The sequence below is a fragment of the Sprattus sprattus genome (genome assembly GCF_963457725.1).
Source record: "Sprattus sprattus genome assembly, chromosome: 11".
NCBI classification, from domain to species: domain Eukaryota; kingdom Metazoa; phylum Chordata; class Actinopteri; order Clupeiformes; family Clupeidae; genus Sprattus; species Sprattus sprattus.
Window position 1 is genome coordinate 23,286,609 of NC_137909.1, and position 26,076 is coordinate 23,312,684.

Consider the following 26,076-nt stretch of genomic DNA (forward strand, 5'->3'; position numbering starts at 1 on the left):
ATAAAGTGAAAAGATTAAGGGAGTTTACATACAAATGCATTGGGAAATAGATAGCCTTACAACTGATCTGGTTTGTTCCTGACTTCTGACATGGACCTAGGTCACACTTGTGCTGTCATTCAATCTCATTCATTCTAAACGGTCCGTAATTAGATCAATTATAGTCTCCAACTCCCCTGAAATGAATGGTCTACTCTGGTGGTATCTTTTTACTCAGCCTTGATTGGCTTACATTTTCACTTTAGAATTGTCTTGATATAGCTTTTTCTTTCGTATAATTAAAGAGACCACGTTTCATTTGTAAAGCCTTAATCTGTTTAGATATATAACTTTATAAGGCAACATTAGGCCAATAGTGCATCGTAGATTCGAGCAATGACACTGTGTCACTTCAATGACACTTCGTGTTTCAGAAACTATTAGCTACTACTACACTTCCTGTGAAGTTGCTCATCTGTTTCCGGAAGACGTTCCCTAATGTTGTCAGCTTTACGGTGGTGACGGACGGACTGGAAGCTGCAAACAAACTGGGATGATGCGAGCATTTTGTAGCATCCTTCGGTTAAATTGATAGCAGAATAAATGCGTTTGTAATTTCCATAGTCATAATATCGGCGTTAGACAGACAGTTGAAGACAGGCTAATTGTGAAAATGATGGAAGAAATTGATAGATTTCAAGTACCAGCAGTGAACGATAACCCGGAGATGCAACCGCTGGTAAGTAACATTACCGTTTATTCAGACACGTATGCTATAAACTTGATAGCGTAGTAAAACAATTGGCAGAAAGCTGCGGTTGTGTTTCAAAATAACACGGCAACAAAATCTGTAAATACTCTGCCGAAGCCAGACCATTCTAGAATAGACAATCAGGCACCAGTTATACGATTGAGCTTGCTAACCGGAGGCGTGCTTTTCTGGATGACATTTTCTCAAACCTAACTGTTTACATTAGTCATTTCGTCAAAATATGTACGCCCAAAAGAAATAGACGATAGACATATTGTGTTTCGTCAGGACCATTCTGTTTCAGATTTGTGTTTTCTTCTGAAACGTGTGTACTTTACCCACAGTACGTCATCTGGCTAGCTAGTTTGGCAGTGTTCAGCCCTTCATTCGACTATAGCCAACGTTACAGTTATCGAAGATGTATCGAGTGAGTGCGCTGAAAGATAACGATGCGCTTGTTTATGCTGTGAGACGACAGATGTTATTTGTCAGTATTATTAAAGGGGTGTGGTGTTTTTGTTTCATTGTATCATAACACTAATCCAAAACAACTTGCGATTGAAGGCGTTGTCAACTCCCTCTGTCATTGCAATTGGGCTATATATAATTTTATTAATTCATTCACGGTACGAATGTGGCAACAGCCATCCAGCCTGAAAGCGATTTGTCAGGCGTAAATCTACTACGCACGTACGCACTACGCAGGTACCTCTTATTTTAGAATAAATATTATTGTCATTATCTCCCCCCTTTTTAATATTAACAATGCCCTTTAATCGTATTTCCTTTTACTGTAAAACCTTCTTGTCATATGTTTTATCTTATCTGTTTACATTCTATTTTTATATATGCCATACCTTCTTGTCTTAGATGTTTGTCATGTTGAGTATTATTGCTTTTTTATTTTTACTATGCTTGCCATATAAATGTACTTGACTTGACTTACCATACCATAGTTAAGGCCTTTGAGGGTGTTGGTAAAATAGTTTGGGTGAGTCATACATAGAGGTAAGCTATATTCCTTGCATTACTTCTTCAGCACCCCACTGCCATTTGCGTGCAAATGTTGTTTGGACTACAACGGGATAGACAGGGCCTACAACTGGGTGTTCCAAGTTGGGAAATCAAATTATGTTTACGGTAGTTCTGATGGGTGGCCTTACTATGGTCGTTGGTCAAGTTTCAGCCTTTTAAATACCAGGGAGCTGGTAATGGTATGAAATCAGATGGGCTTGAATGTTTTGTATGCTGGTACACTGTGAGTTGGGTTATTTTGTCAGAGACCATAGTTGATCTTTAATGAATGAAAGGGCCTTATTGTTTGAACCAATGAGAAGAGGATAAAAACAGTGATGATGTTTAGGCTCAAACCTGACTACTACAACAGGACCTAAAATCTTATGAATGTAAAGTTATTTTTATTAGGAATTATAAACCCCCTCACAAACAGATGCACATACACACACACCCTCCAGGACATTGATCGTCGATAACAAGCAGCTGTTTTGTGTCCCCCACCCTCCCCTGGCCTCTGAAGAAGCTGTTGATCCTGGGATGGGGTCAGCTGCCTCAGGACATCCGTGGGGAGCTCATTGTTTACGACAACCGTGTTTACTGTCACTCGTATATCAAATGACTCTCACTTGTGTCTTTGTTGTGTGTCAACTTCACTGTAATTAGTGGCAGATTTGAATATTGGCGCATGTATACTAGGCTCAGTATTATACATTTTTGTAGACCTGCTTTCATCTTAATTCGGGGGCATTTTTAACATCAGAATATTATGAAACGTGCCCAGTATTCGAACCAAAAAGTCTGCAAGTAAAAGGATGTCACTCGCCAGATGTCTGACGCTATCCCTCTAGGCTATGTCAAATCATGATTCCATTTCCCATTGATATAATTGCCACCTATTAGCACATTTTTGGCATTATGGCATTTTACAGTTGTTCCTGGTGTAGACTTTTAGTCATGTGTGTGTGTGTGTGTACAGCAGCCTAAAGTGTCATTGTGAACTCAGCCTGAGTCAAGGAGCCAGCTGTTCTCCTATGCATGCACTGACGTGCACACACGCACACGCTTCCACGCACACACACACACACACAGAGACATGCTAACACAACCCATGCTTTCTCATGCTAATGATCTTCCTCTCAATACGGCAGCCCAACAATGAGTAGGCACCTGCCCCGCAAAAAGCGAGGGGGGGGGGGACATTATATGCAAAGAAAGGCTTAACCTCTTCTGGTTTTCAATTGCTCTTTTCTATTTCACCCCACCAAAATGAATAGGGGCTAAATAAACAGGCTGCTTCTGCATTGTATCAGGCGGGTCAGTTGAAAGCAACCAAGTTGATAGTAAAGTGGAAACACTGAAGAGAGAAAGACAGGGACTATCACTGAAAGAAAATTCTCATGAAAAGGAATCCCTTCCCTCCATCCACTTTCATGTATTTGTCCTGGAGCAGTTCTGAACAAGAATGGTAACATTTTAGCTCTTGCGTAACAGCAGCTCCGCTGTAAGGGGCTCCCTGATGATGATGTTGATGATGATGAGGATGATGTGTGTTTCCCCTGTGTTTCACGTGACTCCGATTGTCTCATGATCTACTGTGCGAGAGATGGACAGCGGGAGCAGTGAGCCATCCACGCACAGCACTTTCTATGTATAGCTCATTCACCAGTGGTCACATGACCCGGCAGCCTGCGCTGCCATTGGCCCAGAGGGGTGCAGGAAGAGATTAATAATCCCACCTATATCCCAGCTGGTTCAGCTGCATCAGCAGCAGCGGTAGCAGCCGTGCCCACAGCGGAGACAGCCTGAGCGATGCCTGTGTGATGAGCCATGGAGACTAACGGAGAGGGGTTGGGGGCTGGAACAGAAAGGTCACAGATCCATAATCAGAGTGGGGGTCATGAACGTGTGTGTGGTGTGTGTGTGTAGTGCAGGTAACCCTATTAAAGCTGTCACACTCAATGACTACACATCCTGTCTGAGCCAGTCAAGGAAATTGAGAAATCTCCTCCCAAGTGACCTTGATGGCTGTGCTAACACTGGCTTATCAGTCCCCCCTTATCCATCCGCGCTGAACAAGCATGTCTGAAAGTGCATGCACCATAGTGCCATTTTACCCTCATTCTACACACCACTATGGGGGCCACCCAGACCACCCACCCCCCTACCCCCCCCCCCCCCCCCCCCCACATAGTGATGTAAGTGTAGGCTATGTTGGTTTACATGTCTTGTTCAGGAATGGTTCAAGCTCTTTTTCTCCCCCCATGCACGGATTGGATGTGTACAGTAACCCCAGTTCATGTCTGACTGTAAATGCTTGTAGTGAGAATTTAATCCGGCGCTCTGGATCCCTCTATGGATTACTCCTGCATCATCTGGCATCCCATGATCCTTCGGGGCATCACACCACCCATCGCAACGGGGGACATTTTGATGCTGTGCATAGAACTTGGTAAAATTAACATAACCTCCCAGCCCCCCCCCCCCCCCCCCCCCCGCCTTGAGCTGTCCCATGTGTGCGTGTCCGGATTGCTTTGAAGTTTTCTTTTGTGTTGTGTGTGTGTGTGTGTGTGTGTGTGTGAGCTCTAGAGAGTGAGGGATTTTTTTGGGAGGCCTGATCACATATTCAATTCAGGTTTTGGATTTTGACATGTGCTTGTTGATATCGATCTGGACTTGATTGAAGTTTACCCATAGGGGTAAAATAGTGGTTTCGACATTTGCATCACTGACAGCATTCATCTGGAGCCAATCTGTCATCTAAAGCTTAATAATTTAGCGCTTGTGTTGTATTGGTAACATTGGAATGTTTTGGATCGGAATGACTGTTATACAATCAGCCATTTTTAACCATCTAATCAGAATATTCTTGTGGCAGACTATTATGTCCAAGGTTAAAATGTCTCTCGAAAACACAAGTGGTCATACTCATTCTCTCTCTCTCATACTTCTCTCTCTCTCTCATGCTTCTCTCTCTCTTTCTCTCTCTCTCTCTCTCTGTCAAGCTGTCCATGGCTCAGTGCCCAGCTCTGGCCAGGCAGAGGGCCCAAGTGCTGCTCTTCCAGCCAGGCTAAGGAGGACTGGAGCATCCCCTTGGTACCCAGAGCAGAGTCTGATCTAAAGCACCCCGCTGCTAAGCCCCATACTGTGGCTGAAGGAGCCCTCACAGGCCCTGCTTAGCTACCTGCTACCTTCCGTAGACAGTCTGGCAAAGACAGCTGCTGCTGCGGGGGGGATTTGTTTGAACACTGAGCACTCAACTACTGGTAAACCCGAGCAGGCAGCTGCTGCCTCCTTCTCACTTCTCAGAAACACAGTGTTTTTATTATCAGCCCTGTTTCCCCATCGATCCATCCGGTCTGCAGGGTCACATTACCTTCCCCCAGTAGCATCAATGGCCACGCCAGTCTATGAGACTCGACCTCTCGTACTGTCTGCTGTCTGAGGACAACACTGCAGTGGCCGTTTCCTGCCTTGCTGTCTGCCGCTCTGTCTGACGGCGTCTACCAGCGAGGATAAATCAAACAACATATTGTTGTTATTTTATTCCCATCAATGATCACGCCAGTCTATGAGACTCAACCTCTCGTTATCTCTGCTGTCTGAGGGGAGCGCTGCAATGCTGGCACTTTCCACCTTGCTGTCTGCCGCTCTGTCTATCAGTGTCTACCTGCGAGGAAAAATCGAACACCACCATATTGTTGTTTTTTATATTCCCTATAAATGTTTCCTGGGGGAAAGTGTGAGACTGAGGTTGGCTCCTAGAGGCTTGCCAAGGGAGTGGAGTATTGCTTAATAGTCCTGATCCTCAGTAATGTTTTTTCTTTATTTATTTTTAACAAGCACGTGGGATTGCATTCTCAGTGTTTATGTGTCAGGGCAGGGTGCCTGTCTTATTGCTGGGCCTTTGTAAGCTTCATGTATGGATGAGCTCTTTGAGAAGGCAAGGCCCGCTGTTCTACTCCCCATCTCCTGTGGGTATGGTTAGGAGCCGAGCAGTCTGATTCCTGAGTAGTTTGTTCTGGCTGTCTCTTAGCAATTAGCATCGTTGAAGAGGACCACAGCTTGTTTGGTTTCTTTTGTGTCCAGGAAAATCCTGAAGGGCTAATTGCTTCTGTTAAGTGTTTTTGTTTTTTCCCTCTCCTAGACACTAGCAGCAGCATGTTGGTCGATGACTGTGTGTTTCGGTGTAATGTACTGCTAAAGTTAGCTAGCAGCGGCCTATTGCTCTGAGCGTGCAACGTTCTCAGTGGACTTCCACTGTTTTCTACACAGACTTTCATTCGCATAGTCTACAACTCCAAAACAGCCATCTCCAGCTTATAGCGTCATCCACACACACACACACACACACACACACACACACACACGCACACACAGAGCTTCATAAGTCTTGCTTGTTGTAGTAGGTGTCTGCATTAGCCAGTGTTGACGTGATGATGTGGTGGTCATGTCAGACACTCACAATGCCCCCGTATGACTGTGGGAAACCTCAATACAGGCATTGCCTGAGACGCTAAACACATACATTACACAACACACACACACACACACACACACACACACACACACACACACACACACACACACCCTCCCATGGTCTTCACCACTACTCCCTCACACCCCTTCACCCCGTCCCCACCCCCACCCTGCTGCCCTCACTCGCCAGAATAAGGGCGCGCTTGTGGTGGAGCATAATGAGTTCTCTGTGTGAGCCCTGGGAGCACTCAGCACAGCGTAGGGCTCGGCTCGGCGAGAGGCCTGGCTCACTCCTGCTCCCACAATCCCCTCTGTTCAGACTCCAGCAGTGCCTCCAAACAACCTGCCCCCCCCTCCCCCCCCCCCCCCCCCCACCACCACCACCACCACCACCCACCACCCTCCCTTGCTGCTGTCATGCCCCCTGATGTGATCTGGTGAAGTCACTGAGAAGATCCCACCAGCAGACTGCACTGGCACTAACCTGGAGTCCTGTGGGTCAACTGTGGTGGGGAATGCCCCCCTGGGCGAGCTGCTTTGATGCCAATCCCTTTTGCCCTGTGCCAGTGTTGGAGAGTGGCATATTTATGAGTGTAGTGTTGAACTAGTGTTTTGGATGCAGTGGAAAAGTGTAATGTTGTGAAGGAGAGAAAGGAAAACATCATCCAGGTGATAATAGTAGGGAGTGGACATCAGGCGAGCCTGGTCTGGTGGAGGTAAACATTCGGTGTCAAAAGAGCCAGTGTGTGTGTGTGTGTGTCTGTCTGTGAGTGAGAGAGTGAGTGAGAGTGTGTGTATCTTTTGGGCTTTGGAAGTTGGAACAGGAGCCAAGTACATCAGATGGGCTGGCTCCCCAGCAATGTTCCAGTTGGCAGTGAGTTTAGATGACTGATATGGCACTCTGTATTTTAGTAAAGTCTAGACAGACAGACAGACAGAGAGACAGGCAGACAGGCAGTCTAAAAAGACCTCATCTTAATAGATACATTTTGAATAGAATAAAATTACCTTATATAGCCTATTATTTTACTATCAGAAAAGAGAGAGACTTAGTTAAAGGGCAGTGAGAAAGAGGTCTCTTTGAAATTTTGCTATGTCACGATGGTTTACATCTCTGTTTTTCCTCATCCTCTCTTCTGTCTTTCTGAATCTCTCCCTCTGTCTCTCTCTCTCTCTCTCTCTCTCTCTCTCTCTCTCTCTCTCTCATCTGTCTCTCAGTGAGCTCTGTTGAGTTAGTGCTCTGTGGTAGCCCTTAAGCCTCTTCAGGTTGTCTGTATATTGTCCCTCCAGCGAGTCAAGAAAAGGGCTGTGATGCGGCTGACGTTTCTCTTCTCACAAACGGCAGCTTGAAGCGGTCACTCTGAGGACGTGCTCGAAAGTGTAGTGTGTTGTAGTGTCTCACACACACACACACACACACACCACACACACACACACACACACACACACTCTGAGTGTCTGTCTGTCTGTCTCTTTCTCTCTCTCTATCTCTCTCTCTCTAACAAACACAAACACAAACTCCAGACACTGGTGGCACTCGTTCGTTTGCGCTGCATAGCACTGTGCCCACACACTCCCTGCTCTTGTCAGGTGTGGGATGACTCACGAATGGAGTCGCTGAGGCGCTGGGAGAGACAGACGTCTGAAGTCAGCTTGTGTGTGTGTGTGTGTGTGTGTGTGTGTGTGTGTGTGTGTGTGTGAGTGTGCTCAACTCTCTTCTCTTTCTGTTCTCTGTTCTTTCTCCCTCTTCGGCAGTAAACACACTCCGGCCCACCGCCATTTCACAGTTCCTTAGAGTTTCGCTCTGAGGGAAGGCTATGAAAGGCAGGTTAAGAATTGGATGTTATGCTATCCATTACTATCATGGGCTACACTATCGTAGGCTGTTGATGCTGTTAATGGCCTGCCTCTCTTTGTTTTGGTTCTTCATGTGTGTCTGTGTCTGTGTCTGTGCTTGCATGTGTGTGTGTTTGTAAGCAAGCTGAGCAATAGGATGGATGTCTGTTTGTGTGGATTTCTCACGCTCTCTTTTTCTGTGTGTGTGTGTGTGTGTGTGTGTGTGTGTGTGTGTGTGTGTGTGTGTGTGTGTGTGTGTGTGTGTGTGTGTGTGTGTGTGTCCAGGACCCCGCTGCGACTGCCACCTGTGAGGCGGACGCAGACACGAGAGAGCCCGAGGGTGTGGCCATGAACTACAAGCCTTCGCCACTACAGGTCAAGATTGGTAAGTTGTGTATGTTTGTGTGTTAACTGAAATACAAGCCTTCGTCAAGTCATGAGCAATGAGCCACACAGTGTGTGTGTGTGTGTGTGTGTGTGTGTGTGTGTCTGTGTGTGTGTCTCTGTGTGTGAGTGTGAGTTCCGTCCGTCCGTCCATGAATCAGAATTGACCGATCGCCAGGGCTCCGCCCCCTAGTTATTGTTGCTACGTCCGACACAATTCACGGAACTGTCAACCTTAAAGCCATGGCAAGTACGGGTACGATCGCTATAACTGTCAGTATGAGTGATGATTTTTGGAGTAATACCTCCGCGGTATCCTCCAGATCAAGCCAAAAGGGACTGCAATATGTAGTGGAAGGATATATCCAAAAATATTAAGATCAACAACGAAGTGGACACAACAATAATTGAAGCAAAGGCATACAGGTCTCAATAAAAAAAAAAAAAATAGAAACCCTACGACCTCTTCATTGAAATGCAACCAGCACAACCTTGTAGACTAGTCATGTTATTTCACCACTGGGTAAGATCTGAATACAATATTTCAAGCTAGCTAATAACCTCCAAAGATTATTCTTATTATTTATTCCGTCTCTGGCGAGAGACTCTGGAGGTATGTATGGTGACTATCCTAGCTAGCAATGCTGATGTTACCGTCAGTAACCTTTTGTAAATGTGCACGCTGAGCTATCAAAGCTGGCGATTGCGAACACCAGCAGCATACATACAAAGTGTTTGTTAAAAGTTCTGTTCAATGTTGTATTAAGCATAAATACAAACTACAAAGTGTTCGTTAAAAGTTTTGTTCAATGCTGGCGTTTGCTGTCGATAGCTTCAACAGCTCTGCGAGCAATCATACAGACAGTAACAGTGACATTTAGACAGGCACATACATTAACATTTTATTTTTTTTAACATGAACACTTTGGTTGGATAGACTAGTTATGTTATTCTAGTGGTAATAATACAAGTATTCATGGACCATAACAACTGTTGGGGGATTTTCTCTCTCAACTAGATAGTTAGCCATCATGCCTAGCGATAGCTAGCTGGCAGCAAGCAGCTTAATTTACTTTGGAGCAGACTATGTGTATTTTGCAATATATTTAGTTGGGTGTGGGGTGACCACACTGTTTAATACACAGCTGGCACTTTTGCGCCTGTGTTTTGGGCTTTGGGGAAGCGGAAAAAAAACAACGTATCCCTCTAAGCTCTCAGGGTACCTCATGTCATACCTACAAGTCCCATAGGCACACTGTTTAACCACGCTGCTCAGACCTCAAAGTTGTCGGACCTTCTTCTCTTAGTAGCCGTTGCTAAGGTATGATTGGGCAAGGGCCGTTCTAGGGAGGAGTTTCGCGATCGGTCAATTGCCGTGTGTGTGTGAATAGCAAACACTTGTTCTTAAAGGTCACAAGCCACAGACACCTTCTGCTGCTGATTTAAAAAGAATCCCAGCAGTGTGTGTGTGTGTGTGTGTGTGTGTGTGTGTGTAATATATGTGTGGGCTAATATATGTGCCCATAGGTCATCTTGGCCACAGCACAGTGGCTTTAGATGAGAGGGTCCGCTCTGTTTGCCGTCTGGCCTGTGCTCAAGCCTGTCTGAGCTTGAGGAGTCAGTCTGTCATTCAGGCCATCAGTCGATGGACCGGACACGCACTGATGGGTTTTATTCATCGAGGTGGAGGGCAGGAATGAGAGGAAGAGGGAGAGGTGGAGGAAGAGGGAGAGGGAGAGGTGGAGGAAGAGGGAGAGGTGGAGGAAGAGAGAGAGAGGTAGATGCTGATGGATTGGTGGCGTCTCAGGGCTTGAGAAACAGTGGCCTGATGAACCATCGAATGGCCATTTTTTCCCCCAGCTCCTCTTAATCATTGTAGGAGGAAGGTCACCTCATCTCTTTACTTCCTCTCTCTGTTTCTTTCTCTTTCCCCTCCCCTCTCTCTCTTTATTTTTCTCTTCCTCTTCTCCATACACTCACTCACACTCACTCTCTCTCTCTTTCTCTCTTTTTTCTCTCTCACTCTCCTTCTCTCTCTCTTTCGCTCCATTTCTGTCTTTCTCTCTTTCCCTGTCCTTCTCTCTTTCCCTGTCTTTCTCGCTCTCTCCCTGTCTTTCTCTCTCTCTCTCTCTCTCTCTCTCTCTCTCTCTCTCTCTCTCTCTCTCTCTCTCTCACTCTCTCTCTCTCCCTCGGTTCAATGTTTGTCCTCCACAGACGGCACAGCTCTGATGTTAATTAAAGTTTGTATTGCAATCGTGCAGGTGGCAGAGAGAGGTTATTTACAGCCCCACAGACAAAACACACAAACTCATACACACACACTCATACACACACACTCATACACACACTCTCATACACACACACTCTCATACACACACACACTCTTACACACACACACTCATACACACACACACACACACACACACACACACACATACACACACACACACACACACACACACACACTCTCGCATGTGCACAGGGGACTCGATTTCAGTAGAGGTCATCCAAAAGTTGCATGCAGGTCACCTCTCTAAAATAAGCGGGCAGACGAAGGAAAGTGCGTGCTCATGACTTTCCGGATGGTTCTCTGCATGCTGGGGGGGCGGATCAGAGCTGTGAGCCAGCCCTCGAGAGTAGGTCAGCAGGCCAACAGCTTTGGGTTTCAGCTGAAAAATGCTTTCCACAACCAGGGACAATATTTCCATTCACTGTCAATATATCCATTTGATTCTTAATCCTTGTTTAAAACTTGATTCCCCTATAAATAATTGTGATCATTATTTTATTGTAACCCTTTTGAAATACTGGTCATGCCAATAAAACTACTTTGAATTCAATTCAATTCAATTGGATTGGATTGAGAGAGGAACAGGTTGGCTTTTATACGACAAGCAGCATATTCTCGCTATAAGAAGCTCTCTAGTTTAGCCTGAGTAGGCTGTCAGTGTCTTTTCCCACAGTGCATGTAATAATGTCAGTTTGAAGGTTTATTTTATTGCTCAGCTGATGCAAGGTTCTGTGTTTGCTGTCAGTGTCCTGCCTCTGCCTCTGTTTTTTTATTTTATTTGATTGATGTCTTCTCCGCTGGCTTTTGATTGACAGAGAAACAGAGAGAGATGGCCAGGAAGGGTTCGGTCAAAAATGGAACCGTTGGCAGTCCCGTCAATCAGCAGCCCAAGAAGAACAATGTGATGGCCAGGACACGGTGAGACAGACACACACACACACACACACACACACACACACACACACACTCATACACTCATACGCAAGCACACAGGCACACTTAAAAAAAATAAGTAGTTGGAGATAACACTGTCCCTTCCTTTTTTATTTCATTGGTTGCCCCAACCCTCAAGCTCTTGAAATATTATTCCTCTTTAAAAAATACTGAGCACGGCTCAGTGTCCCCTCAATATCAGGCCCCAGAAAGAGTAAACTAAACGAAATGCTCTTAACTCAGAATATGAGTTATGCTGTATGAGTTGAAGGCTGAAATTTGAAGTCTGAAATCGAGAAGGAAGGGCCCTGCAGGTGACAGCTGGGGAGTGTTTGTTTAATCACACTCACACACACATCTTCAAAACCAGTCCCTGTCTGGATTAATAAAGATGAAACATGAGGCTTGCAGATATGGTCTGAATATCTATGAACTGTGGGGAGATCTTGAAAGGTACAGATTAAACACCTCTGGAGAGCTCAGACACACACACACACACAGGCATAAATAAACACACTCACACGCAAGGTGCCACCGACTTTTGTTCCTGGAGATATTTGCATATAAATCGGTTGTATGTATCTGAAGAACAAGCCAGAGATGTCAGCTATCAGATGTCCCCCCCCTCACCCCTGGTGCTTCTGCTGAATTACACTGGCAATGCAAATCCCTTTTATTCAAATGTACTCCCTGTGTCTTATCTGCTCTGTTGAAACAGGTGTTATGCAGTTTGTTGCGACTCGAGACATTTGGATGTGTGGCAGACTGTAAATGATCGATAACAAAAACATCATATTTTTCCTTTATTTTACAAACCTGTTTTTCTCTCCCTCTCTCTCTCTCTCCCCCTCTCTCTCTCTCTCTCTCTTTCTTTCTCCTTCACTCTTCCTCAGGCTTGTTGTGCCCAACAAGGGTTACTCATCCCTAGATCAGAGCCCGGACGAGAAGCCTCTGGTAGCGCTGGACACAGACAGGTACAAACCCACCTCGCTGCTTGATTCCATCCAAACCACCTAAAGAGCATCATTAAGGCATTTTTAGAATAAATGTTCCGGCTGGAAATGACCTTTTCAAGCAAATAATGATCAGTAAGTGCATCAGGGAGCATTAGGCTAATACATCATTTGTAGTTTGCGTCCGTTAATGTAAGTTTTATGTGCAATGTTAAAGTGTGCGTGTGTCTGAGTCTGTCTGTATGTGTTGAGGACGGGGTGTGGGTTGGTTTTAGGTTCTCATTAGAAGAGGGTGATGAATATTATGGAGGCTATTCGTTTCTCAGCATCAGCCGCCGTGTAAGCGGCAAGTGTTAGAGCCGCGCAGCTATTTCATTTTGTAATTGGATTAGCACGACTCAATTATTGCTGGGAGCCGAGTCAGAGAATGAGCTTCCTCTAACCTGACCGTCTCTTTGAGGCTAATGACTTCTGAACAGCGACTTCCGAAAGTGAAGCGGCTTCCAAAAGTGGCCAGATAAGCTTCTCCATAAAGCTTTTTTTTTTCGGTTATCGTCTGGAGTGGACTGCATAATATGGGTCAAAATGTTAAATTGTAGAAAAAAAAAACAGCTTCAGTCATTCTGAGGCGAGTTCGGTCTGGTCTGGTCTGGTCTGGTCTGGTCTGGTCTGGTCTGGTCTGGTCTGGTCTGGTCTGGTCTGGTCTGGTCTGGTCAGTGGTCTTGGCCTGGAATCTAACACACCGCAGTGTGCAACCCCCTGGCCTTTCATCAGCCCCTACGGGAGGCGCGGGTGCTCAATCAGAATGGCTGGGAAAATGACATGAAACGGACTTGAACCTTTCAGGCCGTTCTGAAATGCAGAAGTAATCCGGTTTAGAGACAAAAGCCCAGCGGCCATTTACATCTCAATGGCGGGTGGCTTCTCGCCTGCAGACCTGCGGTGAGAGGACGGCGGAGGCGCCTGCCAATCATTACGGTATTTAGGACTAGCGGTGAGTCATCCGAAACTAAATCTGATTACTCTTATTGCACTCTGGAGAGGTGGGCGTCCGTGGCTCAGCTGCACACAGACAGATGATCTAGGGTGTCTGTGCGGGTTCCAGGACTGGAGAACAGGGTTTAAGATGAGGGGCCATCACGGCTTGAGTGGCTGTGGAGGAGGAGGGAGTCGAGGAGTTGAGTCTTCAGGCCAGTTGTAGCCCAATGAGTTGAGCTTCATTAAACATGAAGCTGTAATTACTTGGGGAATCAATAGAAGGCTGCAGATTGCCTCTGCTGGTTTTCTTGTGATTAATCAATTCAGCTGAAATGCCAACTCCTCTCTCTCACCAGCCTCCAGCTGCAGGGCACACACACACACACACACACACACACACACACACACTCGTGCGTGTGCTCTTCACTTCACCGCAGTCCCCTCCTCCTGCACGTAAACATACTCCTTTGAACAAAGGCATGCATTTACATATGTTTCATATAAACATACACGCATTTAATTACAAGTGTACACTAAAGAGGACATTCATAACACATGATGGCTTCCGAAATGATAAACAGTACTTGTGCGCTTTTACACTCAATGAGAACGTATACCACCCCACACACACACACGCACACACACACACACACACACACACTCAAACATCTATGGAGTGTGTGTGTGTGTGTCTATTACATTTCTGTGGAGAAGGCTAAGTATTCCCTAGCTACTTCTTTTCTTTAGTCAAGAGCAGTGTATAGAAAGCATCTAAATGAGCTTGTTTGCCTCAGCTTGAGGATGTCTCCAGGGAGTTCCTGATTAATATACCACACTCATCCCCTCTTTTCTCCTCTCTTTTCCTGAGAGGCACACCATTACTGGAAGTTAATTTCATGGCAAGATCCGGTTGGAAGGCATGCATTAACTTTGAATGTCAGTCGTAAAAGTTTTGTTCAATGTGAACACAGGCCTTTCGATGCCATCATAGTAGTTCACCGTGGCACAGAATACCTGAACACCCTGAAAGATGTTCGACAAGACTGTGAGGTAACACCATCACGCAGTCGTGAAATGATCCCTGTTTTTATAACCTGGGAAAACACTAATTAAACACGGTTTCTCCGACTGAAAATTAGGAATGAAAGGTGCTCCTTCATCTGCCCTTTTAAAAGTATGTGTGCCTGTATGCCCTCTCTAGCTGCTAGCGTCTAACTGTATGTGTGTTCCTCTTTCAGCGATGACGACTTTGACATGTCCAGATACTCCTCGTCAGGATATTCCTCAGCCGAGGTGAGATGTCTGAGGGAGCAGGTACTTACACGTTCTGACTAACCCGTCTAACCCTACTTTACCCCCCACGCCGCTGATACACGTGAAGTGCAAGTTGTACTACATTAACGCACCCCATTTAAGCCTTCATAACATCATAACGCACCGTAGTGATGCCCCGTAACAGCACGCCGTAGTCTTGCAGGGCCAGAGTTGACCTATGGGGACCGCTTGTTGAAATGTTGTTTCAGTGCACCAGAATCTATGCTGCAAACAGGTCTGTTCTGCAGTCTATGGCTTTCAGTCTAAAACCCTGTGAACGTTTAATTGAAGTAAACCTCCCGCCCACTTCAAGGTACCTTGCACCGAAATTGATCCCAGATGCATATTGCCATACGAGTCTGGCCCCGCTAGACTAGTATTTGCTATATATCATCACGCACGTCCCAGCATGTACACTTGTAGTTCTTTTCTCACATTACACAGTTAATTACTCCATGAGCATAACTTGGATGTTTTTCCTTGGCTAATGGAATATTCTAATTTAAAATGGCTGACTTTGTGAGACCCTCGAGTTCATGCAATCCCTAGATACCTCAAAATTCAACGCTACCTGCAAACAACTTCACTTTTACTTTTTGATATCATGCCATTTGACGGCGGTAGTCATACACCGATCGTTTTTTTTCTGATATTTCCTTTCCTTGGAACGCTGTGTTATAACATCTCAACGAAGTAACTGCAATCCTCGTAGGATGCCCAATACTGAGGTTGATCACCACCCTCTCCCCCCCACAGCAAATAAACCAGGACCTGAACATCCAGCTCCTGAAGGATGGCTACCGGCTGGACGAGATCCCAGATGACGAGGACCTGGACCTCATCCCCCCGAAATCAGTCAACCCCACCTGCATGTGCTGCCAGGCCGCCAGCTCCTCCACAGCCTGCCAGATCCAGTAGCACCCTCTTCCTCCTCCTCATCCTCCTCGTCCTCCTTCACCTCCTCCTTTTCTCATCTCTCCCTTCCTCTTATCTTTATCCTTCTACCCATAACCCCCTCGTCTCTGTCTTGAGACGAATAAGAGTTACGAGTTCTCTAAATGGAATGATGACTAATTGAATTGAAATGGCAATGAGTTCAAATGTTATATTACTGTAATTAATATAAAACGAGGGAGAAAATGGGGGAGGGGGGATGCACAAACGAGTTCCTTACTGTCATTGGTTCCTCCTATGGTAGGACGCATGTCTTTGCATCATCTTCAGAGGGGAGTGGAGTTTGTGTGTGTGTGTGTTCGGTTGTGCTAGGCAACCTGCTGGGGTAACAAAATGCACAGAGCAAAGGGACAAAAAAATTATAATAAGGAAACAAAGTGACTAAACACTCAATGTTCTGTGTTCGCAAACCTCTCACTCCACTGTCTGTTGCTTGTGTTTTGGGTGAATGTGTGTGTAGTGCAAGTTATGGCGGCCAGAGGCTCCGGCCTCGTGGGACATAGATGGCTTTTTGGCTCTACCGCCAAACTGCTACTTTGTACAGTACATTAAACTGTAGCAAGGGCAAACGAGGGACTAACTTATACTTCACACCTTTTTCGATTGTTTGTTTAAGGCCAACATTATCAAAACAGTCAAAAAAAAGTCAAAACAGTTGATAAGACATGCCTCACTTCGGCACACTCGGGTTCACGTCCCCTATCAGTCCCTCTATTGTTTACAGTGTCTCGTTTTATTTTCGTATCCCATGATCCAGGGAAAAACGGCATGTGTCAATAGGAAATGATATGGACAAACTATTCATGTTTTTCATTATTTTATTTTTTTTATTTTAAATTAGTGTTATTTATTGGAATGAAATGTTACTCTCTGTTAGCATGCTGCTGCTTCTAGTGGTATCAGAGCTCATTTGGACATCAGGATGAAGAAACAGTCAGTCAATGCCAGTGTGACCAGGGTAAGGCTAGGATTCTGGTTTGCTTGATTGTTATTGTCCCTCAGTACTCTTGGCAGAAGTCAGGAGACAGCCAAGAAGACAAATTAAACAAGATGGCTGCCAGACCTCATACTGAAGGACATTCTAAACATATCCCACTTTCCAGGTCTCAGTCACTTTTGATCTGAATCTCATCTGTTTTGAGAGACTGTAAGGTCATTTCAGGCAAATTGGTTTTCATTCTAGCAGGAAAAATGTGTGACGGAGAGCAAACACAACCTGTTCTCCGGTACCAGGTGTGTTAAGACAAAGCAGCCCTTCCTGTAACTCTGTATGTGACTCTGGTCTGAGAGATATGGTCACTGTTTATTTTGTTCATATTTTTTTTTTTCATTTTTCTTTTACATTAAAAGTGTAAACAATTAAATGCAGCAGTCATCATGGTACATCATGGAAGGTCAGCTAGAAAGAGACGTTCATGAACCAACTGCTTTGTTTATTACATTACAACAGTGTGACATCGCAAATATATTCCAGCTGACCCCAGCTCATGCACCATATCTCAGCATCTGTTTCAGATTATTATTTTTTTTGGTTAGTTTCTTTTTATGTGTGCCAAACAGTGTAATGACACAGAAATCATGGCATGGTAGAACTCCAACATTTATTCCCCTACAAAAAGCCAAGAAAATTTGAGTTTAGATTAGCCAAAGTATATTGTGCTGTGTTGCCAGACTATGCTGGGATCTACTTTGATGTGTATAGCTGCCATATTGCACTGTGCTACACCACACAAGCTAGCATGCTACAGCTAGCACATATAAACTTGCTTTCCCCTCGCTGCCATTGCTTCCTTATGTGTCACACACAACCCATTTCTTTGCTTTTATAACCAAAGACTGAAAAATAAGTCAGATGACTTTTTCATCTCTTCTAAATGAGAAGAGTTTAGGGTGTGCGCGTGTATTATGTCTAATAATATTGTACATGACCACTGTATCAGTCTTAGCAAGGAAAGGGGATTGTTTGGCTGAAAATAAGGGGGGCAGTGTTTCTAGCTGTGGTGTCTGGTGAGTTGTTGTCACAGTTGTCATCCCAAGACAGTCCTAATGCCCCCCCACCCTAACACCCCCCCCTCCCCTTCGCCCCATACTCGGTTGAGCGTTACCCTAGCAGTGAAATTCAGCCTTCTAAAAACCTAGCCAAGCCCAACGTGTTTCCATTGGGCAAGATGGCTAAATTAGCGGTGTCAGTTTGAAAAGACTGGCTCCCGAGGTACTCTTTGAGAGGACAGGACATTGTGCCAGTGTGAGTCCAACTCTGAACAACTGCCACTGACGAGAATAATCGAGGGGTCCCTGCCAGTTTACTAGAGCCTGTGTAGCTCACACACTACTCACTGCACATTGTTAAAGTCACCTCACACTTCAAATTCTCTCCGAACACTGTAAATCACACTACTGTGCTTCAACCTTTAGGCTAACCAATTAGAACCATGTCCTGGTATGAATAAGGCTTGCTGTGAAGTAGGCCTGTGTATTGTCGACTCAAAGTGATGTGCGACGGGGAGTAGCATTAAGAACATTTAGTCTAATACGTGTATATTCCACACTGTGCGTTTGAGTTGTGTGCAGGGCATTTTTGATTTGCTTTTGTGTTTTGTTTTATTCATGTAGGATGGATGATTTGTTATAACTGTCAAGGACTTGTGTTTTTGCTGTGAGGGAAGCCAGGGGTTACAGTATATTCTAGTCAGTTGAGACTTCAGTTCCGGCTCCATCATTTGCAGGCGCATTCAGTTTGTGTTTGTTCACCCTAGAGACACATTTCCATGGCTCAATGCAAATCCTTCCTTTTTGTCCAGCCTCAAGACATCAGTTTAGCTGTTTAGTTAAGCGTCTGTGGTGCAGTAAGAGCGAGTCACGCTGCCTGGAATTGAATGTAGCCGTGCATTTGTTAATTTAATTATACCAGAAAGAAAATAACATTTTCAGTCTTTTTTGCTGAATGTTCTACGTACATCATCATCTCTCATGGGGGTTTTTCCCCCCCTTCTAATTATCACTTTTTGTCCACTGTTTTGGATGCAGGAATGTATGGTATGGAATGTATGGTTACGTCTCGACAGACAGAATCCCCTTGTGAACTATAGGAATAGAAAAACACTATTTTGTGAAATAAGCTCCCACAAGTAAAGTTGACGTGATTATTTAATATGGCTGAGGAGGCACTGGATAGGAAAGTCCCTGCTTTTTTAAGCCCACCCAGTAGTTCCCTCCCCCTGTTTTTCAACTAGCTGCATGGATAAGATTAAGTTGCATCCTCGACCGTCTTATCACAGTTACAGATGTTAAACTCATCTGTGGACTTCTTTTCAAAATCAGTTGTCTCTGCAGACATTGAGCTGGTTCCTAACAGAATATCGTTTTGTCCTCCACAGCCAGGCTTAGAACAAATCTGGGAAGCTGGCCAGTAACCGCAGTCCCAAGCTGGTGGTGGGTGGTGGAGCTACTCACGGTCATAACTGATCCTCAGATTCGGTGTACATAACCCTGACCTCTCTGTCACTCTGCAGGCTACCGTCTCTGTCTCCCCAGTGATTAATTCCGGCTGGTAGTCATGGCAGGACCCTGGGAAGATAAACTGCATGGCCAGTTTGACCTCACTGGTGCTCTGGTTGGGTTTCTAAGAATTGTCTGTAACGTGAGGATGCCCCCCCCCCCCCCCCCCTTTCTCCCTGTATGTATTTTTCTCTGTCACCCTTGCTTTGTGTCACGAAAAAAAAGAAATGAATGAAATTAAATGCACCTCTTTCCTCAATCACCCACCCATATCACACTCACAGTATAACTCTTGAGTTTGCTGATTAAGAAAATGCCTTAAGTACAGCTCCGTCGTGGGTGTCTATTTATTTGCCCGTGGTTTTGGTTGGATTTAATTTATTTAAGTAGAGTGAGGGAGTAGATTTTTTTTCTTTTTGTTTGTTGTTCTTTTAATATAGAACCACATTTTTTTTTATTCTGCAGATATATTGATCATGATTGTAAAGATGTGAACAATTTCCATACCAGTATTTAACAGATGTTATTGTTCTGTGTAGTGTCATAACAATAAAAGAATATGGAACATGTGACTTCACCTATATCATTTTGTCTGATGCTTTATTTTTAGTACGTTGAAAGGTTTTTCTCTCTCTGTCTCCCTCTTTCATTCTCTTTTACACACACACACACACACACACACACACACATATATATATACAGTGTACATGTATAGTCAGCACTTTTGTTTGTTACCATGGAGGGGGCATGAACTGTCTGTAAAGTGAATGCCTCGTGAATGCCTTCCTGTATCCTAGCTCCTGCTCTGTAAAATTCCTTTGTATTGAAATACTGCCCACGGATAACTTATTCCTTTTCTAAATCCTAACCTCGCTCAAGAGCTGGACTCTTCCCAGATCAGTGTTTGAATTCTAGACCAATTAGAACCTACACATTGACATTTCCTCAGAGGAGGCTACCGGTCTGTCATAGTTTTAAGCTCCACTCCAGTGATTAGCCAATAGGGTTATGGGGCACTGCGATTACCTGTGCTATGGGCATGCCGATTGGTGGAAAGGCCCGATGAGCCGGGACTAATCCCCTGAGGGACAGATGGTGGTCAGGGCTTACGGCACCTGTAGGCTGGTCTCAGTGGGAGCCTCAGCACCCTGATTAGCCTGGCTTTGAAGAGTGGGGAACACACAGAAATATCTTCAAAATTGTCTTTTCTAAGGGAAAAGGAAGAAGTTGTTAAGACTGTCCGGTAAGTGATGCCTTATGTCATCTGGGTGTGTCTGAGTTTTTGTGTTCCTCCCTATAAGAATGTGTGGTATTGTCAATGTGGTGAACACATCCTGCCCTTGTGTGACATCAGAAGAAGGTACAGCTGAAATGTCTTCCTTGGTGTAGTTTTTATATGTATTTTATCTCTTAGGACATAGGATACTAGATACCACACTCTTAAGTATATTCCCCAATCTATGCAGTCAGAAATTCTCCTTGGATATCATAAAACCAGGCATTAATGTGTGACGTTTCTGTATGCATGCTAACTCACATGGTGGAAAAGCACATGGTGGCTTGTTGGACCTCCTAAGCTGTGCTGGCTGTCGTTGGTGCCTCACTGAGTTGCGTTTCTTCACATCAGGTCTGCAGGGTTCTGGAAGCATGCCGGTGGTGGTGAACATGTGGCTGAGGGCCGTAGCTGCGACTGCACTGTGTGTCCTGCTGACTGCGCAGCACCTGCATGCGTCTGCAATGTCTGCCGTCTCCTCCTATGAGTTCAAAGGATTCAGGATGCAACAGTACCTGCTGCAGCAGGACAGACATGGTACTGGGACCCTCACACGTGTGACACACACACACACACACACAGACATCCTAAGTGACAAGTTCATGAACAATCATGTACACATAAAGTACCTGACTGATGGGATGGACTCATTCCATGGTGTTAATGCTGGTGTGCTCGTTAAACAGCTTGGTTTGTACAAGTCATGATGCTCCGTCATCACCTGTAGACTGGAGAGTTAAGAAGCCCTCAGAATTATGAAATGATAGAGTATGTCACAGAAATGACCACTGACGTTTCACATTGAAGGAACCCAACCATCACGGTTGTTCTCACTTTCGCATATTCTATTTAGAAGTTTTAAAAGCAGTGTTTTATTCCTAAGCGAAGGCTTTCACTCTACAGTGCTGTCGAGCTGTAATCTCAATCGTGATCATCAGCAATGCTGTGATCATCAGCAATGCTGTAATTCTCTGCAGCAGGGACCTGCTGCCAAAAGGCTGCTGAGTTTAGAATGAATCTGACCAGGGCTGGCTGCTCTCCAGAATGAGCTGCTGTCTGTGGATGGATGAGGTCTTTCAGGCTGCTTCTACATACTATTAAAAATTCTGTTTTAAAAATAAAAGGCAGCCTGTCTTTCATGGAACAGAAATGTCCAATACCACAAGAACAGAAATAGAGGTCAATCTTGATGTTTGACTGCCCAAAACATAAAAAAAAAAATGCCCTCAGAAACAAATATTTTTTTTTTAGTTTGATCTACTGTCATCCTATTTGCTTTGGACAGAAAATGTCTGCTATCTCCTTAAACTATAAACTCTTGTACATCCTGTATGACATGTGGGGTAACAACTCTGTAGCTTTCAGTCTGTTTATTCAGAGTATATTATTGAGCATTATTGCTGAATTCAGAAATACTGGCAATCACAGCAATATGTTGATGAGTATTGACCCCTAAGATGCAGACATGGAGTCAGCGTTTCCTGTGACCTCTGACCCTAGGTTGCCGTGGAGCCATAGTGTTGGCGGAGGCGCGCTCGTCTGACCACCCGGGCCTGACACGGCGCTGTGTGATCATGAAGCTGCCGGACTTCACGCTGGACCGCTACGAGGAGGCTCAGAGGCAGAACGCAGCCGCCGTATTGATCCTGTTGCCCAGCAACCTGTCTGCTGTGCCACAGGAGGTTATACAGGTAACCCCATCTGCTTGAAATCACCCATCCAACACCCTACTAATATTCATCCAATTTCATATGACAGACATTGGTCAACAGCACAACTCATTCAGCCCTATTCTCCTCTCCACACAGTCCAGCGATCAAATTCCTCAACAAAATCAGTTCCCAAGTCAACAATGAACATATATTTTAGAAAATAACCATTACATTTATAATAATGTGAATATCTGATATTTACACTGTAATTTATAAAACCTTTTAGCTATCACCAGATCTGGATTCTTTGGCATTTCCTATAACGGTGCTGAAGTTTTACTACTTGAGCTATGTTGTGCTTTAGAGTATAGGTCTGTAAGGTTCTATTAAATTATATATATATTTCCTTTATTTTTATTTCTCTTTTGGCTTTGTTTCATTACCTGTGCATGAACCTTTAGTGATTTGGAGAGCAGTGGAACCTGGCGTTGCTTCCTACCTCATTCTGTTTGTCGCTCTGTGGAGAGGACATGAAATGAATAACAAAAAAAATCTCATCCGTCTCAAGAAATTCTCTGGTTTCAGAAGCCTCACAGTCAGCCAAGCAAACATCTGATGGTGCTTTTCTTTATTCTTTCATCACCCTGTATTGACAGTGAATGTACCACAGTCTTGTATTAATTATTCTGACTGTTCTGATGTAGTGTCTAGCAGGGGAGTATTCCAAGTATGTGACTAGGAGACAAACCTGGGTAAATTAACTCCGAGTGGTGAAACTTCTAACAGAAGATCCCCATAGATCCAAAGGGCTTTAGGAAGTTTACCACTTCCTCTGAGTTAACTTAAGAGTGTGTATGCTTGTTTATAGACATATTGTATCTACATGAACATGTATCTGAGCATTTTGATTTTACTGTTTTTGTATGTACTGTGTGTGTTCCTATGCTTTACTATCTGTATTATGTATAATTGTAAGGTGTGTGTGTGTGTGTGTGTTTGTGTGTGTGTGTTTGTTTGTTTTGCATGTGTTTGTTTATTCATATGATTGTAATATGTGTGTGTGTGTGTGTGTGTGTGTGCGTCTGTGTAGGTGTGTAGGTGTTCAGTCATGCGGGGAGATGCATGTGTTTTAACCTCCCTTGTCTCCCCTACAGAGCTTTATGGAGACTGAGGCAGAGGTGTTGCAGAAGGACGCCATAATGCCCTTGTATGTGGTGCCAGAGGACGAGCAGCTGCTCCACATGTATGAGGAGGTGAAGCAGGACGCAGCCACCAGGGCCTCCTCCATCCTGGTCAGAGGTGAGGTCGGTGCTGAATGGAAGATTCCAGAAAGAACCTTTTTCTTTCTCTTGTGAGAAAGGATTGCAAGTGCCAGAGGAGGAGGCTGTATGAGGTGAAGGACTGGAAAGGAGTTGTGAAGAAACAGTTCCAAAGAGGCCTGTCAAATGCCCTTTCTTGGTGCACACAAAGATAGTGGGGAAGGGTATAGAGGCAGAAGTGAGGAGCATAACAAGGAGGTGGTAACATGGAGAACGTGTCTTCTGTCATCCTTCAGGGGATGATGTGACATGAGACAGACTGAGATGAAAGGATCATCTTTCTCTCTCTCTCTATCTCTGTCTTTCTGTCTGTCTCTTGCTCGCTCGCTCTCGCTCGCTCTGTCCCTCTCTCTCTCTCTCTCTCTCTCTCTCTCTGTCTGTCTGTCTGTCTCTTGCTCTCTCTCTCTCTCACTAACTTTCGCTTTCAGTTCTGTAGAGGGGTCTACTGCTACTGTTTTTCTTGTTGTCAGAGCTTATGAGGCTTATGCCCCGGAATTCAAACGTTGCATTTGTTTGGTGGTTAGTGCCTTGAGTGTCAGCTACTGAGTCAGTACAGATCAAAACCTTTTTCTTTCTCCGTCTGTCTGTCCATCTGTTTCTCTATCAGTTCTGCGGAGCATGGTGACTGCCACTGCATTTCAGATTCTAGTGAGCAACACCGGCCCAATCAAGCCCTTCACTGACAACACCATCATCACACTGGAGGTGAGCAAACACACATCTCTACCTTACTACAGCCTTGCAAAGCCATAATTAGAGTACAGTCTCCCTTACTGCAACCACAACCACAAGAGTGAGACTGATGTGTACACAAGTTTGTACGCAAACTACTGTAAATGTCTTATGAATTAATGCCATACTAACTGAGTTTGTGTCCAACTCGGTCGCATCTTTCATGCGTATTCATGAATATTCAGCTAAACAATATGTGAATCGGCGAGTGTTTCCATCAGCTGTGTTAGTTGAACTTAAAAGGACACTGTAGTTAATCCAACCTCCCTCTAGCGAATCGAATTTATATTCGTATGAAAAGATTTTATGCAGATGCTAATGGTCAAAATGTGTGTTAAAAATGGATGGAAACCCAGCTTCTGATCTGTTGTGCGTTTAGGGAGTTTTGCCTGGAGTGGGAGAGGACCCCCAGACTATTGTCATCACTGCCCATTACGACTCCTTTGGGCTAGCTCCGGTAAGTCCTGTTAGTACTGGAGGGGTGTAATCTGTGTATCGACTAAGTGGACTAGGTCATTTAAGAGAAATGTCTTTAAAGGGTGGATTAAAACACCATGAGACAATGAGACGCTATATAAATATAATATAATTGAATTGAATTGTTTAGAGAGGATTAAAAACACCAGTTTTGGAGGGGTGGACTCTGTGTATCGACTAAGTGGACTGGGTCATTTAAGAGGACTATGTTTGAAGGGCGGATTAAAACACCAGGGTCTGGAGGGGTGGACTTTGTGTATGGACTAGGTGGGCTGGGTCATTTAAGAGTACTGTGATAAAAGGGAGGATTCAAACACCAGGGTCTGGAGGGGTGGACTTTGTGTATGGACTAGGTGGGCTGGGTAATTTAAGAGTACTGTGATAAAAGGGAGGATTCAAACACCAGGGTCTGGAGGGGTGGACTTTGTGTATGGACTAGGTGGGCTGGGTCATTTAAGAGTACTGTGATAAAAGGGAGGATTCAAACACCAGGGTTTGGGATTGAGAAGTGCAAGAGACTAAAACAGGCAGGCAGTGAATCCACAGTGGGATCATGAGTTCATTTGTAAATTCTGTCTAAAAACAAAAAAGTCAAGTTTCTTTCAATCTGAACACTCTTTCTTAGAGTTTGCTCACCACACTAATGAAAGGACTCTGCCTGTATGATCAAATGTTGTTTTATCCATTCCATGTCTTTTCAAACTCACAAAATGGTTCTTCTGAAGAAAAAAAGAGTGTCACTGTCCCTGTCCTGTTCAGGAACTCTCTGATATTAGCGCCAGGTTAGGCTGTGCAGATACTCTCTGATATTAGCGCCAGGTTAGGTTGTGCAGCAACTCTCTGTTATAAGCGCCAGGTTAGGTTGTGCAGGAACTCTCTGTTATAAGCGCCAGGTTAGGCTGTGCAGGACATCTCTGGTATTAGCGCCAGGTTAGGCTGCGACAGATAGTGGCAGAGTCATCTGAGGATGAATGACCCCCAACGAACCTTCTTTTGTGTGTCTGTGTGCTTCATGCTACAGTGCCTCTGAGAGCAGCAGGCAGCTGAGGCCTGTCCTCCAACGCACACACACACACACACACACACACACACACACACACACACACACACACACACACACACACATTTCTTTCTCTTTTACTGGACGGCTGCATCTGTGGTGCTGACCTTCTCGCTCCATCCCAGTGGTAGCCCTGACTCAGTCGACATGCTTCTCTCTGTTAGACTCGCTGCTCTTCGTCTGCAGCCTGCTGGGTGCTG

At 44.8% G+C, this 26,076-nt stretch overlaps 2 protein-coding genes across 2 annotated transcripts in view; both read left to right on the plus strand.

Moving 5' to 3' along the window:
• The first annotated feature begins 494 nt into the window (after positions 1-494).
• Positions 495-18,006, plus strand: fam219aa (family with sequence similarity 219 member Aa). The gene is made up of 6 exons (XM_080847655.1): positions 495-718; positions 8,345-8,444; positions 11,549-11,651; positions 12,560-12,640; positions 14,836-14,890; positions 15,668-18,006. Exons 1-6 carry the CDS (start codon positions 653-655, stop codon positions 15,827-15,829), a joined length of 567 nt encoding a protein of 188 aa, XP_080703781.1. The 5' UTR covers positions 495-652; the 3' UTR covers positions 15,830-18,006.
• A 3,004-nt stretch (positions 18,007-21,010) lies between these two features.
• Positions 21,011-26,076, plus strand: part of LOC308372376 (BOS complex subunit NCLN) — a gene marked incomplete at both ends in the record, with an annotated part of 11,338 nt that continues 6,272 nt past the window's right edge. The window contains 5 exons of the mRNA XM_080847530.1: positions 21,011-21,173; positions 22,137-22,327; positions 23,443-23,587; positions 24,215-24,312; positions 24,719-24,796. Of these exons, the coding sequence (XP_080703656.1) occupies positions 21,011-21,173; positions 22,137-22,327; positions 23,443-23,587; positions 24,215-24,312; positions 24,719-24,796 (675 nt within the window). The remainder of the gene's footprint in view (positions 21,174-22,136; positions 22,328-23,442; positions 23,588-24,214; positions 24,313-24,718; positions 24,797-26,076) is intronic.

Excerpts from the sequence above, each read along its gene's own strand:
- fam219aa (XM_080847655.1), top strand. The coding sequence starts at position 653 with ATGATGGAAGAAATTGATAGATTTCAAGTACCAGCAGTGAACGATAAC. Across the intron at positions 11,652-12,559 it reads AATGTGATGGCCAGGACACG|GCTTGTTGTGCCCAACAAGG; the intron begins GTGAGACAGACA and ends ACTCTTCCTCAG. Across the intron at positions 14,891-15,667 it reads CAGGATATTCCTCAGCCGAG|CAAATAAACCAGGACCTGAA; the intron begins GTGAGATGTCTG and ends TCCCCCCCACAG.